The 19,974-nt window shown below is 44.3% G+C and overlaps 1 protein-coding gene across 18 annotated transcripts in view; it reads right to left on the reverse strand.

The window, feature by feature from the left end:
- ptprm (protein tyrosine phosphatase receptor type M) overlaps positions 1–19,974 on the reverse strand; it is a 940,804-nt gene that overhangs the window by 307,196 nt on the left and 613,634 nt on the right. For all 18 annotated transcript variants that reach the window (XM_033019867.1, XM_033019862.1, XM_033019861.1 and 15 more), the window contains exon 11: positions 16,681–16,783. In XM_033019867.1, the coding sequence (XP_032875758.1) occupies positions 16,681–16,783 (103 nt within the window). The remainder of the gene's footprint in view (positions 1–16,680; positions 16,784–19,974) is intronic.

Genomic DNA, 19,974 nt, shown 5'->3' on the forward strand with positions numbered 1-19,974 from the left:
ACTAGCCATGCATTGACTTTAAAATTATCATCCCTTACATTAAGTTTCTAAGTGGGCGGCACAGTTACACACCGATAGAGTTGCTGCTTTACAGCACCAGTGACCCGGCTTTGAACCTGACTGCGGGTGCTGTCTGTGCAGAGTTTGCACATTTTACTTCGGACTCACGTGAGTGACTACGTGAAGAACCCCGCTAGGACGCATGCATGTCATATCGCTACACGCATTGCAACGAGTCACAGCAGGGGGAACGCCGTTCCCCTTAGCGGCAAAATTTGAAAGCCGGGAACAGCAGGTAAGAAGTCTCTGCGTTCCAGAATTTGAAAGTCGGGAACAGCAGGTAAGAGACTCTGCATTCCTTCCACTTACCTTTTAGGTGGAGACATGGACCGGATCTACGAAGGCTGCGGGAACGCTGGCGGGGGAGAACCGCAGAATTGCGGGCAGCCGGCAGCAGCAGCAAACGGCACGCTGATCTCCCGTAATGGGAACAGCTGTGCCCGACTTCGCTCCCGCGCCAGCCCGGCCGGTCGGGAGAGGAGCAGCCGCGAGCGACCAGTGCCCGTGTGCATGGGGGTCGGTTGGACCGGCTGCAGGAGAAATTAAGCAGCCGTGAGCGACCAGTGCCCGTGTGCATGGGGGTCGGTTGGACCGGCTGCAGGAGAAATTAAGCAGCCGCGAGCGACCAGTGCCCGTGAGCACTAGGGTCGGTTGGAGCGGCTGCAGCATGACGAGCAGCCGTGAGCGGCCAGTGCCCGTGAGCACCGGGGTCGGTTGTAGCGGCTGCAGCATGCAGGATAAAGAGCAGCCGGGAGCGGCCAGTGCCCGAGAGCATTGGAGCCAGTTGGACCGGCTGCAGGAGCAGTACCCCTTGTGGGGCTGCAGAGTGGAAATACTCCAAAGAGGCAAAGCCACAGTGGGCAACTAACAAGCCCCACAGCAGTACTCTTTGTGGGGCGGCACAGAGTTTCTCACTCATCAGAGGGGAACACCGAGATTCAATCCTGGGCTGGCTGCCGGAACTGGAGTAGGAGCAGCCTCGGGAGTAACGGCTTCAGGAGCAGTCGCGATGGCCAGTGACCATGTGCATTGGAGCCGGTTGGGTGCCCGAGAGCATCGGGACCAGCTGGAGCGGCTGTTGGAGCAGGTAAGTGGCAGCTCCATGAGATGGAGACTAGTCACAGAGGGGCAGCTAGTAAGTCCTACAGCAGTACCTCTTCTAGGGCTGCACAGTGTTCTCCCTCATCAGAGGGGAGTATAGGGGGTCAATTTTGGGCTGCACTTGAACAGGGGAGCAGAACATACCCCTAGTACACTTAGGGTGCAGATAACCTATGGGAAAACACTTACCATCAGGGAACTGCAAACCTGAATGTTCCCAGTATCAACCAAAACATGGTAGGGCAGGGAATTGAAACGAAAGAAAGTTCTAAGTCCTAACAGCGGGACGGGATCGGTCGCACTATAAACAGAGACATGACACTAGATCACCAGGATGCACTGGCCTTATATGCTAACCTGGAACCTCCCAACCTCCAATATTAAAATTTGGAGGCATCTTATCTTAACAGGGAAAGAACTTCACATAGAGGGAACTCTGGGGCACATTAAGGAACGTCTTAAAAACTACTTCCTGGGAAATGTGCTACCCTCATCAGACACCGACACCCCAACGACCACGGAGGATGCCGAAATAGTAACACACCTACTAATAGTAACCAGGGAGGTTGGTGGGAGATAACAGATCCATCTGTATGCATAGAATTATTCTACCAACACTTAAAATTCAGAGTTATAAGGGTATACCTTAGAATTATTCATTCCATTATCCTCCAGTTCAGCATGTACCAAACTGAATGTTCATGCTTAACGGGTAAGAATCAACTAAAGCGCATACTGAACTACAGTGCCCATATATTATAGGAGTTATGGAGGACATCCAACACGTATCACAGGAAAGAAACATCGTCTGCGGTCCACCGTTAACACAGTTCACATGGCAGTGACTTTGCCGTAGGAAAGGGTACAGCCTTTATGGAAGCTTGCAGGGAACTAAACCATCCATCAGACTGGTAGTAGCATAATTGGCATTAGGGGCTGTGTGACAGCCACATGATATCGGACCTTTACATAATCATAGTACAGAGCGTAACACGCGTCACTCAAGAAATTATGTGGGGTTCATTCTGACAGACGAATGAAGCAACCAACAGAGGCCACTATGGTACAAAAATGGTGGAACATACATTAGGCATTGTTCCTAACCAAACTCAGTTATCCGTCTATGGAACCACATACTGATGGGCCTTGGATTGGGATGCTACTAATTCCATCTCCAGCTGAGGGGGAGATGGAATGCTCAGGAGGCATCACTACTAACGTTGGGCATATATACCTGGGGAAGTGAGAGCTAGTCATGGCTTTAAGTCATATTGTTTTGGGTTATATCACCAGTATGTTAGTCAACAAATTGACAACACCACCGGGGTAGCATATGTCAACCATATGGGTAGAAACATATCGACACCATTTGACTATCTGGCCAACACTATTTGTGAATTGAATTGAATTGAATTGAATCCTTTATTGTCAGTCAGACCTTTCGGTCTGAACGAGATGTTGTTGCCTGCAGCCATACATGTAATAATAACAACACACAATAAACACAAACTAACATCCACCACAGTGAGTTCACCAAACACCTCCTCACTGTGATGGACGCAATAGTCTTAGAGTTACTGTCTCTATTAATCTGGATTAATAGCGTATCCAGATAGAGATTGGATATCAGCTTCCAACTACCAGGGAAACTGAATTTAGTGGCAGACAACAGGTCACGCTAAGTCTAAAAACACTGTATGGATGTTGGATAAAATATGTATTGCTGGAACAGCCGGTATGGAACACCAGATAACGACCTATTCACATCCATGCTCTTACCAGTTATCAAATTATGTTCTTGGGAGCCAGAACCTGGGGCAGTGGTTCAGATGTATCTTCGCTGATTGGGGGATCCTTTATGCATCCCTCCCTTTGCCTCATCAGTCGGGTATTTAGGAAGAAACTCTAGACTCCATGTCGCAAATTTTGATAATACCTGATTGCCCTACGCAACCATGGGTACTGGTGATATCAACATGGGTCAGAACCATACATCACCATCCATCATAGACCTAACTTACTGGGTCTTCCTGCAACAAGGGGAGTTATCCATGTCACTATTATATATTAACCTATTTATTTAGAGTTGTAAGCACCTCTTCTACACCTGGGACTGACGGACCGAATGCGGAATTATTTCAGCGGGTCACAGACAGTCCACCCAAACATCAGTACTTGGTATCATCTAATAATGGGAAGTACTGTCACAACAATAATCATCACCCACAGATCTATGAACATCCCGTCTGTTCTGGAATTCCTGGCAAGCCTCTATTACGATGAGAGGCTCAGTCATAGTGCCATCAACTGCGCCAGAAGTGCTCTGTCAACATACCTGTCGAAGGTAGAGAGCGGCATTCTGTTGGGACAAACCCTGGTAAACAAACTCATGAGGGGCATTTTTAAAATTAGTCCCCAAGAACCAGGTACTCCCAAATATGGGATGTGAGCATTGTACTGACCATGTTAAGAAACTGGTCTCCAGCTACAGCTCTGTTCCTACGGAAACTGACTATGAAAACAGTCATGCTGATGGTCCTGGTCACGCCACAAAGGGTCCAGTCATGACAGAAAATAAGGTTGGACAACATGATTAATTCATCTGGAATTTAACATTTACATCAGTGTAATAGTCATACAGAACAGACAGGGGTCAACATGCCTAAAAAACAGAATTCAGAGCCTACCCTACAGATGGTCGTCTCTGTATTATAACTCACTTACTATCATACATGAAGTATACTAAGATCATCAGAGGGAAGAAATGTCACTTTAATCAGCTACTAACAGCCATTCAAAACAGTGACAGTCCAGACCATCTCTAGATGGCTAAAACAAGTCCTAAATAGGCTGGAGTCACTAGCATTTCAAATCTCACTCCACCAGGGCTGCAGCTACATTGGCAGCTATGAAGTTGGACGTACCAATGGACCTAATCCTCAAGACAGCAGGATGGTCAACGGAGGAATTTTCCAACGACTTTATAACAAACCAGTCATTGAACCTGGAACATTTGCAGAAACAAATTTAAGTTCTGTACTATAATATACCCATAAATAGGGGCAATAATTGGTGTTAATATTTTTACTGTTGGATTTCAATATCGTATTGATGTCTAATGATGTTAACTCTATTCTCCCCAAAAATCAAGGCAGATGTGATGCATGGACTCGTTCCACGGCATGAAATCACAGAGCTTTAAAATCTTCACGTAGTCACTCACGTGACTCCGAAGTAAAATAGTAAGATTAAACGAGAACTTACCAGTTTGAAGTTTGATCTTTATTTTATGAGGAGGAACGTTGAGGGACTACGTGCCCTCCGCTCCCACCCTTGATCATAGTCTGAACCGGTATCTGTTGTCTAATCTTACTATGTTTAGTCATTACAGTTATCTGTGATTTCACACCGCTGCTTTGAAGAATGACACACATGCGTCCTAGTGGGGTTCTTCACGTAGTCCCTCAACGTTCCTCCTCATAAAATAAAGATCAAACTTCAAACTGGTAAGTTCTCGTTTAATCTTACTATTCTCCCTGTGACTATGTGGGTTTTCTCCGAGTGCACCGAGCTTCCTCCCACATTCCAAAGATGTGCAGGCTTGTAGGTTAATTGGCTTCTATAAATTGTTATTAGTGTACGACATGATAGAACTTTATTAGTTTGCAGGATAGATCTAGAATACGGGTGGTCGCTGATCAGCATGGACCCGGTGGGCCGAAGGGCCTGTTTCTAGGCTGTATCACTAAACTATCTAAACTAAAAAGTGGTGGCTGTGGATTAGATGCAGACCCATTGAGATATACGGCATAGACACAGACGATAGACAATACCCAGGTTCAATCCTGACTAAGGGTGCTGTCTGTATGGAGTCTGTACATTTTCCCTGTGACCTACGGAGGTTTCCTGCCACACTCCATAGATGTACAGGATTGTAGGTTAAGTAGGTTTAGTATTAATGTAAAATTGTTCCTTGTGTGTAGGACAGTGTTAATATGCGGGGATCGTTGGTCGGCGCAAAATTGTTGGGCCGAAGGGCCTGTTTCCGCGTTGTATCTCTAAACTAAACTAAACCTTGAGCCCCTTGTCCATGCTAACCAAGATGCCAGACTGAGTTAGTGTTTGGCCCATGGCCCTCTAAACCTTTTTTATTCAAGTACTTGACATTTAGTAAGATCATGGCTGATTCAATATTACGCAACGCTATACACTACATTATGATTCCCTCATTATTCCAGCTTCCAGCTTTTAATCTACAATTTGAGAGGGAGAAGGGAAAATCGGAAGTATCAGTATTACGGTTGAGCAAAGGGGACTATGGAGCCATGAGGGAGGAGCTGGCCAATGTTGACTGGAAAGAGACCCCAGCAGGGATGACAGTGGAAAAACAATGGCAGGTATTTCTGGGAATAATACAGAAGGTGCAGGATCAGTTCATTCCAAAGAGGAAAAAACATTCTATGGGGGGTAAGAGGTGACCGTGGCTGACAAGGGAAGTCAGGAACAGTATAAAAATAAAAGAGAAGCAGTATAACATAGCAAAGATGAGTGGATAGCCAGAGGATAGGGAAACTACTAAAGAGCAACAGAAGATAGCTAAAATACGCGGAGATAAGATTAGGTACGAAGGTAAACTAGCCAAGAATATAAATGAGGATAGTAAAAGCTTCTTTAGGGATGTGAAGAGGAAAAAATTAATCAAGACAAATGTGGGTCCCTTGAAGACTGGAACAGATGAATTTATATTGGGGAACAAGGAAATGGCAGACAAGTTGAACAGGTACTTTAGATCTGTCTTCACTAAGGAAGAGGGGGGCAATGGATCAGCGTTCTCGTCGCGCCCCCCGTCAGTACCCAGGCTCGCCTGGGGAAGCCAATGATCCTCCCAGCAGACTAAATTCTACAAGACGGCGCCTGAGAGCCAAGTCAAAGAATCCTAGTCATTATCCCAAAGCCGAAAGCAGCAACAACGACCAGCCTCAAGAGCACCTAACAGTTGGACCTGCTCTCTGAATACTGCAACTGAATGTTGAAGGCCTCTCTGCAGCCAAGTGACACCTCATCGAAGTCCTCGCCCACCAACACTCCATCGACGTCATCTGTCTCCAAGAGACTCACGTTGGGCACAGAGGAAGCGGGCCATTACACCATCAATGGCTTTGATCTTCTTTGCTATTCAGGACTGGACAAGGCCCCTGCTTGGCCAGCCTTCACAAATGGGGCAGCAGCCCAACCGCACGGTGTGCTTGTTCAAGAGGCAACTGCTTGGCTAAAGGACTTTGCATTCGCTAAATCAACTAAGGAAGACACAAACAATCTCCCAGATGTACTAGTGGCTAGAGGACCTAGGGTGATGGAAGAAATTCACATGAGGCAGGAAATGGTGTTGGGATCAGTTCCTGTAGATTGGAGGGTAGCTAATGTTATCCCACTTTTTAAGAAAGTCGGGAGAGAGAAAACAGGGAATTATAGACCAGTTAGCCTGACATCGGTGGTGGGGAAGATGCTGGAGTCAATTATAAAAGATGAAATCGGCACATTTGGATAGCAGCAACAGGATGCTATGATGTCAGCATGGATTTACGAAGGGGAAATCATGCTTGACTAATCTTCTGGAATTTTTTGAGGATGTAACTAGGATAATGGACAAGGGAGAGCCAGTGGATATCGTGTACCTGGACTTTCAGAAAGCCTTTGATAAGGTTCCACATAGGAGATTAGTGGGAAAAATTAGAGCACATGATATTGGGGATAGGGTACAGACATGGTTATAAATTTAGTTGGCAGACATGAAATAAAGAGTAGGGATTAACGGGTCCCTTTCAGAATGGCAGGCAGTGACTAATGGGGTACCACAAGGCTCGGTGCTGGGACTGCAGCTATTTACAATATACATTCATGATTTAGATGAAGGGATTAAAAGTAGCATTAGCAAATTTGCAGATGACACAAAGCTTAGTGGCAGTGTGAACTGTGAGGAGGATGCTATGTGGATGCAGGGTGACTTTGGCAGGTTGGGTGAGTGGGCAGATGCATGGCAGATGCAGTTTAATGTGGATAGGTGTGAGGTTATCCACTGGTATCAAGAACAGAAGGCAGATTATTATCTGAATGGTGTCAAGTTAGGAAAAGGGGTTAGTAAAACGAGATCTGGGTGTCCTTGTTCATCAGTCACTGAAAGTGAGCATGCAGTTACAGCAGACAGTGAAGAAAGCTAATGGCATGTTGGCCTTCATAAATAAGAGGAGTTGAGTATTGGAGCAAAGAGGTCCTTCTGCAGTCGTACAGAGCACTAGTGAGACTGGTGGGAGTCTGAAGAAGGGTTTCGGCCCGAAACGTCGCCTATTTCCTTCGCTCCATAGATGCTGCTGCACCCGCTGAGTTTCCCCAGCAATTTTGTGTACCTTCGATATTCCAGCATCTGCAGTTCCCTTTTGAACACTAGTGAGACCACACCTGGGGTATTGTGTGCAGTTTTGGTCTCCAAATTTGAGGAAGGACATTCGTGTTTTCTAGGGAGTGCAGCGTAGGCTCACAAAGTTAATTCCCGGGATGACAGGACTGTCATATGTTGAAAGAATGGAGTGACTGGGCTTGTATACACTGGAATTTAGAAGGATGAGAGGATATCTTATTGAAACATATAAGATTATTAAGGGATTGGACAGGCTTGACACGCAAACCTAGAGTCAAAATGACTCTCGAGCAGTTACGAGGACTGAGTCGGTGATATATGTGAGTTATTCACCCTCCCTCCTTTTAAATGTGGACCAAACCCCTGATCATGAGTTCACAAAATAGAGTAGTACAAGGAAAGAGCTGTCAGAGGAAGTAGTTGAGGCAGGTATTATAACAACATTTAAATGACAATTGGACAGGTTCATGGATAGGAAATGTTTACAGGGATATGGGCCAAACATGGACAAGTGGGACCAGTGTAGATGGGGAATGAGCAAGTTGGATTGAAGGTCCTGTTTCCATCCTGAACGACTCTATAAAACCTTGACTCTAAAACAATTCTCGTTTGAGGTCTCACCCATAAAGCGGAACCTTTAACACCAAGCTGTTTTCCTGACTATCAGGTTTCCACTACACTTCTGCCATAGAATTGTTGGTAAAATTGAACGTTTCAGATAAATAGTGTGAATTGGCTATATCTCCTTCCCAGAATTTTCCCCAGCAGTTTGTGCCAAGTCTGTTTTCATTTGCTTGTTGGATCATTTGTTGCGGTGAAGGCGCTGTGCACACGGCAGCCAGACAACAGTCGCTTGTATTTTTCTTTTTGTTTTCACTTTTAATTTCAAGTTTTTGTGTACCTTGTGTGTTGGGACTGTCAGCAGCCCAATTTCCCTCTGGGTAATGAACAAAGTTTTATTGTATCGCATCGTATCATATCATATCGTTATGGGCCTTTGTGGCCACTGCAGCAGGGACTGTAAACTGGCATTCAAATGGCGACCCTTGCATATAGACTCAATGGGTTGTTCTGTACATCCTCCACCCTGCCTCTTGCAAAGACGCTATTTTTCTCCTGATTCCTCTGCCTCTGCGCATCTGTTCCCAAGGTGAGGCTTTCCCATCATGAGATCATGTGATAGGAGCAGAATTAGGCCATTCAGCCCATCAAGTCTACTCCACCATTCAATCATGGCTGATCTAACTCTCCTTTTCCTGCCTTCTTCCCATAACCTTGGACATCCAAGATGTCTTCTTTAGTAGATGTGGTTTCCTCCCATGCTATTGGTTCAATCATGAACTGTGATGCTGTCAGAGTGGCGTTTGCAAATGTATCCTTTGACCATGTGGCTTTCTCCCGGGTGCTCCAGTCTCCTCTCATGTACAGTAATTCACAAGTTATAGAAGTAGAATTAGGCCATTTGGCCCATCAAGTCTACTCCACCATTCAATCATGGCTGATCTTTGCCTCCTAATTCCATTTTCCTACCTTCTCCCCATAACCCTTGACACCGTTTTAATCAAGAATTTGTCAATCTCTGCCTTAACAATATCTACTGACGGCCTCCACAGCCCTCTGTGGCAATGAGTTCCACAGATTAACTACCCTCTGACTAAAGAAGTTCCTCCTCACCTCCATTCTAAAAGAGCACTCTCTAATTCTGAGGCTATGATCTCTGGTCTTAGACTCTCCCACCAGTGGAAACATCCTTTCCACATCCACTCTATCTATGCCTTTCATGGTAGGCAGTATTATTATTGTAAATGATACCATATCATTTAGCATCGGGAGTGGTAGCAGAATCAAGGTGAAGCTGATGGGCATATAAGAATGAATTAGAGGCAACTAAATGGGGAACTGAAAGATATATTTGGTCTGAGAGCCAGAACAGACTCAAAGGGTTGAATAGCCTCCTTCTATGTTGTAAGGAAAGATGAATGCAAATCTGTCTCAGAACTGATTGTTATGTCCGACTCTAGATTTGCACCTTTGCTCATTCAGCAGCAACCTTCAATAAGTTTGACCTTTTCCTCTTCTCCCCACTTCCCCCTGTTTATATCCTTTCAAGAGAAGTGTTGAACTTTGGTTAAGTGCTGGAATTTTGATCAATAAACTGGCAGCAATTACTTTGTTCTGCATGCCCAAGGAGCAGAAATAAAGTTGCATTGTAAGAATGCCACAGGATCAATAAGAAAGCTGTCCTCACGGAAGAGAGATTGAAAAATGAATTGAGATAAATTTGTAAGGCAAGAAGAGATGGGTTTTCAAACGAGACAATTTACTTATTGATTGACCGCAAACAAGCTGAGTGCAAGTAGACAAGTGCAAGGCTATGTTCACGAACCCCCACCGTCAATGTAAACATCCATGGAGGTGAAATGAAGGATGGGAGGGGAGCACATTTGAGGCAGCACAGTGGTGCAGCTGGTCGAGCTGCTGCCTCACAGTGCCAGTGACCCGGGTTTGATCCTGAAGTCAGGTGATGTCTGAGTGGAGTGTGCACGTTCTCCACTGAAATCACGTGAGCGTTTCCTCTGCTTTCCTTCCACGTCCCACAGCCATGCTGTTTTTGTAGGTAGATTCTCCTCTGTAAATTGCCCCTCGTGTGTAGAGAGTGGATACGGCAAAGTGAGATGAGACAGAACTAGTGTAAATAGATGATTGTAGACTCGGTGGGCCGAATAGCTTGTTTCTATGGGCAGCAGAGTGGCGCAGCGGTAGAGTTGCTGCTTTACAGCGCTTACAGCGGCAGAGACCTGGGTTCGATACTGCCTACAGGAGCTTGTCTGTGTGGAGTTTGTAGGTTCTCACCGTGACCTGTGTGGGTTTTCTCTGAGTACTTCGGTTTCCTCCCACACTCCAAAGACGTACAGGTTTGTAGGTTAATTAGCTTGGTATAAATATAAAAATTGTCCCTAGGGTGGGATAGTGTTAATGAGCGGGGATCGCTGGTCGGTGTGGACACGGTGGGCCAAAGCGCCTGTTTTCGCAATGTATCGCTAAACTAAAAAAAACAAAACTATGTTGTATATTTCAAAAAGAAGAATGAGATCTCAATAACCGGACAAGAAAAAAGATGGGCAAGTTGGGCCGAAGGGCCTTTTTCCACACTGTATGAGAAACATGCTTTTCATTCTCGAGGGTTGAATTTTGTTATGGGATGTACTATACATATGGGCTGGCTGAGGACGGGCGTGTCAAAGTTATAGGGGTAAAAAATAATCCTTATACTCTTGCGGAGAATGTGCATTCTAGTAATGGCCACACATTGTACAAGGTGACCAATATACCATTAACTTTGACAGAACCGAAGTTTGCAAACATACATTTGTTACACTACATTTAGCAAAATTATACAAGGATGGTTCATTTGCAGAGGATTACACAAGGATGGTTCATTGGACTTCTTATGCATATTGCTCTCGCATGCTTCAGATTAAGAGGTACACAAAAATGCTGGAGAAACTCAGCGGGTGCGAAGGAAATAGGCAACGTTTCGGGCCGAAACCCTTCTTCAGACTGAGTTTGACCTTACTGTAGTTTTGACAGATGAAACATATCATCATGGGCTAAGACCACTGTGAAAAACTTGGCACCTATTCCAACATTGAACCTTGATTCTTGTTAGTCCTTGATCCCTAGAAGCATATTAATAAATATTTCCTCTATAACGCTATGTATCATTGTTATTAATCAGAAAATGCCTGGTGGTGAATTTGTTTCTCCTCGCAGTAGGAAGGAACTGCAGACGCTTGTTTAAACTGAAGATGAATACAAAAAGCTGGAGTAACTAGTGGGTCAGACAGCATCTCTGGAGAAAAGCAAGAGGTGACGTTTCGGGTCGAGACCCTCCTTCAGACTGAGAATCTCAGAAGGGTCTCGACCCGAAATGTCACCAATTCCTTTTCGCCAGAGAAACTGTCTGACCCGCTGAGTTACTCCAGCATTTTGTGTCTAAGTGGAGTTCCTTGTGCTCTACTCTCGGTGGAAGCTTGTTCTGTGCAAAATAATTACAGCATTTCCTTCTTTACAATGATAATTGCACATTCATAAGTACTTCACACGCCGTGAACTGTTTCAGGATGTCAAGAAGGTGCTGCACAATTACAAAGGTTTGATTTATGTTCCAGGGCTGCCGAACTCTTCTCGTAGCCAACCTGTTAGTTGTGTTCACGCAAACCTAGAGTTAAAATAACTCATGAGCAGTTACGAGGACTGAGTTGGTGATATATGTGAGTTATTCCCCCTCCCTCCTTTAAAATGGGGACCAAACCCCTGATCATGAGTTCACAAAATAATTATAACAGGATACAATGAAAATTGTATATCTATATCTACAACTGATGAGAAGAATATCACTAATAATATTGCAACTAATTTTTTCTAAGGTTTCTGGAGGGACCTGGAATTTGGCCCAAGATATTCTAATATAACTTTCTTATATAGACGAGCTACTGAACCAATCACTGTTATTCTTTAAATAATTATTATCCTCATATGTATTCATATGTATGCTAATGTGTTCATACTTTTTACAATATTTGTGTCTCAGCAGGATTCATTTTTGTTCGCACCACAATATTTTTGAGCACCATCAAAATGAAACTGCAACAAACTCTTTCATCAATAATTTTTCCACAAAATCCAACTTCTTCTCTTGAGGATATTTATTAATGTCCAGAAAGGTTAACCACATTATGGCAGATTTAAAAGTGCGGACGTGTGGCAACCACACTAATGCCTGGTAGACAAAAATGCTGGAGAAACTCAGCGGGTGAGGCAGCATCTATGGAGCGAAGGAATAGGCGACGTTTCAGGTCGACAAAAAGGTTCTCGGTCCGAAATGTTGCCTATTCCTTCGCTCCATCGATGCTGCCTCACCCGCAGAGTTTCTCCAGCAGTTTTGTCTACCTTCGATTATTTCTTAAACACTAATGCTTGGAGTAACACCTCCAGTCTAGTGTGGAATCATAGAATTGCTATTACACTAGACATCATCACACTCAGCAAATTGTGCATGGTTTTAGTGGAACTATACAGTTAGTCCCTTGCCCGTCCTTCCCCCATATCCTGCAAATTACTCTCTCTCTCAGATGCTTATATTATCACTCGCAAGACATTTCAAAGGCACTGACTGTTTCGATTTCCACCAACCTTACATGCAGTGAATTCCAGATAATAACTATTTTCTTCATTAATAAAAAAACATTTATTTATATACCCTTTATATCTTTTGCTCAGATTTCTATATTTGTGTCCTCTGGACCTTAAGCCACGCTAATGGGGGGGAGTTACTAGCTATCCTGTCCTGATCTTGTATAAAATCCTAGCATCTCAATTCCGACATACATTTGAAATCCTTGATCCCTGGAATCACACTAATAAATCTTTTCTGGATCATCTCTTTATATCTTCACTGAAATTACACAATCAGAATAGGATAAGGTACTCCACTTGTGGCCAATCCAGTAGGTTCAGCAAACTCTTTCTGTTTCAGTTCTCGATGTCTCTGTGAAGATTCATTGACTGTTCTCTCCCTATGTCCAGCACCTTTCAAGTTCCTGGGCACATCTCTAATCTCTGTTCCCGCACACCCTTTAAAACTTTGCCATTTAGTCTATATTGTCTCTCCTTATTCTTTCTGCCAAAGTATATCACTTCACATTTCTGGTGATCCATCTGAAAGGTTTGGGCTCTTTTTATTCTCCACAAATGCCCCTAATCAGCTGTGTATTTTCTTTCTTTACCCCTTTTACCTCACGTGCCAATTAACTGCTTGTTCCTTCAGCTCCTCTGTGTTTTCTTGCAGTCTATTACAATCCTCCTCATGATTAACTACAAGTTGTACCCTGCACATTCACATTTCAATCACGGCTAAATATTTTAGTTTAGTTAATCGTCATGTGTACCGAGGTACTGTGAAAAGCTTTTTTTGCGTGCTAACCAATCAGCGGAAAGACAATACATGATTACAATCGAGCCATCCACATTGTACAGATCCGTGATAAAGGGAATAACATTTAGTGCAAGATAAAGTCCAGTAAAATCAGATGAAAGATAGTCCGAGGGTCTCCAATGAGATCTAGAAAAGCTCTGGCCCAAGTACTGACCCTGTTTTGATATCTGTCTATTTGTAAAATAAGTAAACTAGCACATAATATACAGAGAAAGATGGCTGCACACACACTCGTGTTGGAATCAAAAACAGGAATTAGTCACTTCTAGTTTCTTCTCTTGTGTCACTTTGTTTTTGTTTAGATTTCTTTGTGTTAAGAGTTTCACGAGTTGCCCCTTTTTCCGGTGATGCATGTTGTGTTGGTCTTTTCCATGTCAGCTGAGGTTGCGAAGGTGTCCCAGTCTTCTCCACGTCTGGTGGTTTCTCTGGAGTTATGTGTGGAGGTCGTTTTCCGGTCTTCTTCAGATCTACTCGGTTACGTCGGATTAGAAGTCCTGACTCTGTCTCGACTTTGTATGATCTCTCATCCAGTCGTCTCTGAACTGTTGCTCTCTGCCATCTGGTATCTCCTAGTTTGTAGGGTTTGAGTCTTATGACATTACCTTCTTCCAGGATTGGCAGATCCTTGGCATGTCAGTTGTAGATTTTTTACTGTTTTCCTTGTAAACATCTGTCTTAGAGTGATTGGTTTTCTTCAGCACTCACTGAAGAAAACCAATCACTCTAAGACAGATGTTTACTTGGCAATACTTCAGATCGAATTTGGAGAAAATCTTTGCCTTGGACAGTTCAGGGAGTACATCCTCTATGACTGGTAATCTGTGGATCTCCCTTTTGAGGACTTTGTTGAGGGGTCTAGGATCTATGCAGAACCTCAACTCTGTGCTGTCATTTTTCTCCGTAACGACCAGCCTGCTACACCATTTAGTTGGTTCTTCAACTTTAGTCAAGATGTCCTGCTCGACCATTCATGACCTTCTCTTTCATGGCTACAGGTACCGGCTTTGCAAAACACTGTGATGGGGTCACATCCTACGTCCTAGTTACCAACTGGACCTTGCCACGCAGTCTCCCAGGTCTTTCGTCGTCAAAGACATCTTTGTATTTCTTGAGTAATGAGCCAGCCTCGCTAACAGCATTCAGGCTCTTTAAGTTCTCGTCATGAACCGTGATGAGTTTCATCCGTTGTGCAGCTTTGCTGCTCAGGAGCGGTGTGAGCCAGCCTTCCTCTACCACTATGCAGTGAACACGGTACTTCTTGTTGTTCGTCTCGTTCCGGAGTACGACTTTCGCCCTACCTTCCGCCAGCAGGTTGGATTTGTTGTACATCTTTAAGGTGATTTTCTCTCGTCTAATGTCCTCTTTGTGGGGCACAAGATGCTTGGGAATCACATTAACACTGGCACCAGAGTGAAACTGAAACTTGATGGCTGCTGTGCCGACCTGCATCTCAGCAAATAGGCCTGGAGAGTAATTGTTTCCGGCTGCATTGATCTCAATGCAACTCACAGACCCTGTGTCGGAAATGGATGTTGTGTCAGATGTCTCTACGACTTTGTGCAGACCCTGTTTCTGCATGCTCTCCTTCCTCTGCTTGCAGCAGCAGGCGAAGTGGTTTTGTTGTCCGCATCTGTTGCAGTCCTTCCCATACGCTGGGCATTCCTCCTTCCTACGCTTGTGCTTCCTTGCACAGAACTTGCACTTTACTAGTCCCTGATTCTTCCTCTGCGAAGGAAAATCAACCATCTGTTCCCTTGGTTTGAACCGTTCCACCATGAGTATTGTCGGCTCTTCGCCGATGACCTGCATTCTTGCCGCTGTTACCTCCGAGGATCTACATATGCCCACAGTCCCCTGCAGTGTTAGATTCCTCTTTTGAAGGAGTGTTTTCCTAGTTGATCGGTCTGCAATACCAATGACGATGCAATCTCGAATGAGGCTTTCTCTCAGACTCTCACAGCACGTCGTTTAAACTTCGACTCCCACAGCGCTGATTTACAAGCAGCATCTTATCTTTGTGTGTTCATTGACCTGCATTCATTCATGCACGCAGCTAGTCCGGTCGCTGAGCGTTGAAATTGATTCCTGAAAGCTTTTCAAAGCTTTTATTGTTAATCATCATGGTGTCTATTTGATTCACAAATGTTCACTTTCACCAGAGCCACCATGTTTTGATATCTATCTACTTGTAAAATAAGTAAACTAGCACATAATATACAGAGAAAGATGGCTGCACACACACTCATGTTGGAATCAAAAACAGGAATGATTTATTTCCAAATCAAAGGTCACTGACTGATTTACTGAGCATGTGCGAGAATGAGTACAGCTCATATGCATAAATTACATGGATATTGTCACAGACCCTGACCATTGTCTCTCTTTCTCCAGCAAGGTGTACACGTGTCGCCTAGCACTACTCGTTTTCTATTTTAAAGACAAATTTCCATTAGGGACAGGGTGGAATTTGTAAAATGTGTCCAAGAAAGCTTTGTTAATCAATGTATAGAGGGGCCCTATCAGAGTGAATGCAACACTGGACCTCCTCTTAGGGAACAAGGTAGGGCAAGTGTCTGAAGGGTCAGTGGGAGAACATCTTGAGATCAGCGGCCATAATTCTATTAGTTTTTTGGTAGTTATGACGAAGGATAAACAAGCCCACAAGTTCAAGTGCGGCACGGTGGCGCGGCAGTAGAGTTACTGCCTTACAGCGCCGGGTTCGATCCTGACTATGGGTGCTGTCTGTATGGAGTTTGTATGTTTTCTCCAGGTGCTCCGGTTTCCTCCCACACTCCAAAGATGCGCAGGTTTGTGGTCTAATTGGCTGGGTAAAAATGTAATTTGTCCCTAGTGCGTGTAGGGATGTATTAGAGTGCAGGGTTTGCTGGTGGGCGAGGACTCAGTGGGCCGAAGGGCCTGTTTCAGCTCTGTATCTCTAAACTAAACTAAAAAAAACTAAAAACTAAGTTAAGGCCATAAATCAAAATCTCTTATCCCTCCGTTTCACTTTCAGTAGGAAAGATAAGATACAACACTGAGTTTTAATGGGAGCTTTCTTCATCGTTTGAATAACATGTAAAAGCAAGGTATGTGGCTTATCTTCTACCTGACAGGTGCGCCTCTACTCTGGGCAGGCTTGAGTAGAACAGTCACTGTGCTGTCGGTCTGGTTCAATGGCGTATCATAATCATATGCCGGCATGGATGGTGCTGGAAAATGGGAGAGTAAAACAAGAATATTGTCAATGTTTTTCATTATGAAAGTTTCCCCCAGTCATCATTATTCTCGTTATTCCCACCAACAGGTGATAAAACCACAACAGATAAAATGCAAATCTACACTCAATAAATTTGCAATCATAACTACCCTGATGGTGACAGCAGATATATGCAAGCAATAGAAAGCAAATAAAGGAACAGAAAATAACTGAGAAGGATAATGTGTAAACTAAAAGGTAGAATTTGGGCCCCTTTCATAGAAACATAGAAACATAGAAAATAGGTGCAGGAGTAGGCCATTCGGCCCTTCGAGCCTGCACCGCCATTCAATATGATCATGGCTGATCATCCAACTCAGTATCCTGTACCTGCCTTCTCTCCATACCCCCTGATCCCTTTAGCCACAAGGGCCACATCTAACTCCCTCTTAAATATAGCCAATGAACTGGCCTCAACTACCTTCTGTGGCAGAGAATTCCAGAGATTCACCACTCTCTGTGTGAAAAATGTTTTCCTCATCTCGGTCCTAAAATAATTCCCCCTTATCCTTAAACTGTGACCCCTTGTTCTGGACTTCCCCAACAGTGGGAACAATCTTCCTGCATCTAGCCTGTCCAACCCCTTAAGAATTTTGTAAGTTTCTATAAGATCCCCCCCTCAATCTTCTAAAATCTAGCGAGTACAAGCCGAGTCTATCCAGTCTTTCTTCATATGAATGTCCAGACATCCCAGGAATCAGTCTGGTGAACCTTCTCTGTACTCCCTCTATGGCAACAATGTCTTTCCTCAGATTAGGAGGCCAAAACTGTACGTAATACTCCAGATGTGGTCTCACCAAGACCCTGTACAACTGCAGTAGAACCTCCCTGCTCCTATACTCAAATCCTTTTGCTATGAATGCTAACATACCATTCGCTTTCTTCACTGCCTGCTGCACCTGCATGCCTACTTTTAATGACTGGTGTACCATGACACCCGTTGTCTCGTTGCATCTCCCCTTTTCCTAATCGGCCACCATTCAAATAATAGTCTACTTTCCTGTTTTTGCCACCAAAGTGGATAACCTCACATTTATCCACATTATACTGCATCTGCCATGCATTTGCCCACTCACCCAGCCTATCCAAGTCACCTTGCAGCCTCCTAGCATCCTCCTCACAGCTAACACTGCCCCCCAGCTTCGTGTCATCCGCAAACTTGGAGATGTTGCATTCAATTCCCTCGTCCAAATCATTAATATATATTGTAAATAGCTGGAGTCCCAGCACTGAGCCTTGCGGTACCCCACTAGTCACTGCCTGCCATTGTGAAAAGGACCCGTTTACTCCTACTCTTTGCTTCCTGTCTGCCAGCCAGTTCTCTATCCACATCAATACTGAACCCCCAATACCGTGTGCTTTAAGTTTGTATACTAATCTCTTATGTGGGACCTTGTCAAAAGCCTTCTGAAAGTCCAGATATAACACATCCACTGGTTCTCCCCTATCCACTCTACTAGTTACATCCTCGAAAAATTCTATAAGATTCGTCAGACATGATTTACCTTTCATAAATCCATGCTGACTTTGTCCAATGATTTCACCACTTTCCAAATGTGCTGCTATCCCATCTTTAATATCTGATTCTAGCAGTTTCCCCACTACTGATGTTAGACTAACTGGTCTGTAATTCCCCGTTTTCTCTCTCCCTCCCTTTTTAAAAAGTGGGGTTACATTAGCTACCCTCCAATCCTCAGGAACTACTCCAGAATCTAGAGTTTTGAAAAATTATCACTAATGCATCCACTATTTCTGGGGCTACTTCCTTAAGTACTCTGGGATGCTGGCTGATGTGCTTTTCCTGGCTGCTGTGCTTTGATCTACATGTTATCGAAATCCTGTGAGCCTACAAAGTGAGTGCCTGCTCTCCCCTACTTAATCATTTTAGTTTTAACTTTTGAGATACAGTGCGGAAATAGGCCCTTCGGCCCACCGAGTCCATGCCAATCAGCAATCCCCGTACACAGGGGACAATTTACAATTTTTGTCGAAGCCAATTAACGTGTAAACCTGCACCTCTTTGCAGTGTGGGTGAAAACCAGAGCACCCGTGGGAAAACCCACGCAATCACGAGCAGAATGTACAGGCAGTACCCGCAGTCAGGATTGAACCCAGGCCTCTGGCGCTGTAAGGCAGCAACTCTACCACCGCACCACCGTGTTGTGACGAATAACGTCAAATGTTGAGGCTATGCATGATAAATTTTAAAAGGCAAGTGGCTCAGTGTGTTGAAATCAAGTTGTAATCATTTGCCACACACAAACAAAAGTTATGAAGGGCATAGATTTGGGTAGAGCGATCGTTTCGCAGACTTCTTTTACTCAACCCACGTTAACCAACCTGATCTCCCGGTTACTGGACACTTTAATTCTCCTTCCCATTCCTACACAGACCTTCCTGTCCTTGGTCTCCTCCATTGCCAGAGTGAGGCTAAATGCAAATTGGAAGAACAGCATCTCATATTTAGCTTGGGCAGCTTCAGGAAGCCCCGGCATTCCCTCTCTCTCTATCCCTCCCCATCCAAGTCGCACTAGCTTCACATTCTCACCCTATAAACAGCCTGTTTCTTTTATCATCATTACTTTTTTGCTTATCTTTCATTCATTGTTCTTTATCTCTCCATCACCATCTATATCTCGTTTCCCTTATCCCTAACCTGTCTGAAGAAGGGTCTTGACCCGAAACATCACCCATTCCTCTCTCCAGAGATGCTGCCTGTCCCACTGCAGCTGTTACTCCAGCTTGTTGTGTCTATCTTCATTAGCATTGCCTGGACTGGAGGGCTCGAGTTATGAGGAGAGGTCGGATAAATTGGGACTATTTTCCTTGGCGTGAAGGAGACTGAGGGGTGACCCAATAGATGTCTATGCAATTATGAGGGGAATAGAAAGGTAGATAGTCCCAGTATTTTCCCCAGGGTAGGAGCATAGGTTTAAGATGGGAAGAGATTGATTTATAGGGAAACGGAGAGCATGTTTCTTGTACAGAGGGTGTTCGGTATATGGAATGAGCTACCAGAGAATGTAGCATAGGTGGGAACAATTATAATGTTTGGACATGCACGTAAGTAGAACAAGCTTACAGGGATATGGGCCAAATGTACTTAAATAGGATTAGTGTAGATAGACAGCTTGGGCAGCATGG

Source organism: Amblyraja radiata, chromosome 4 (assembly GCF_010909765.2).
Source record: "Amblyraja radiata isolate CabotCenter1 chromosome 4, sAmbRad1.1.pri, whole genome shotgun sequence".
NCBI classification, from domain to species: domain Eukaryota; kingdom Metazoa; phylum Chordata; class Chondrichthyes; order Rajiformes; family Rajidae; genus Amblyraja; species Amblyraja radiata.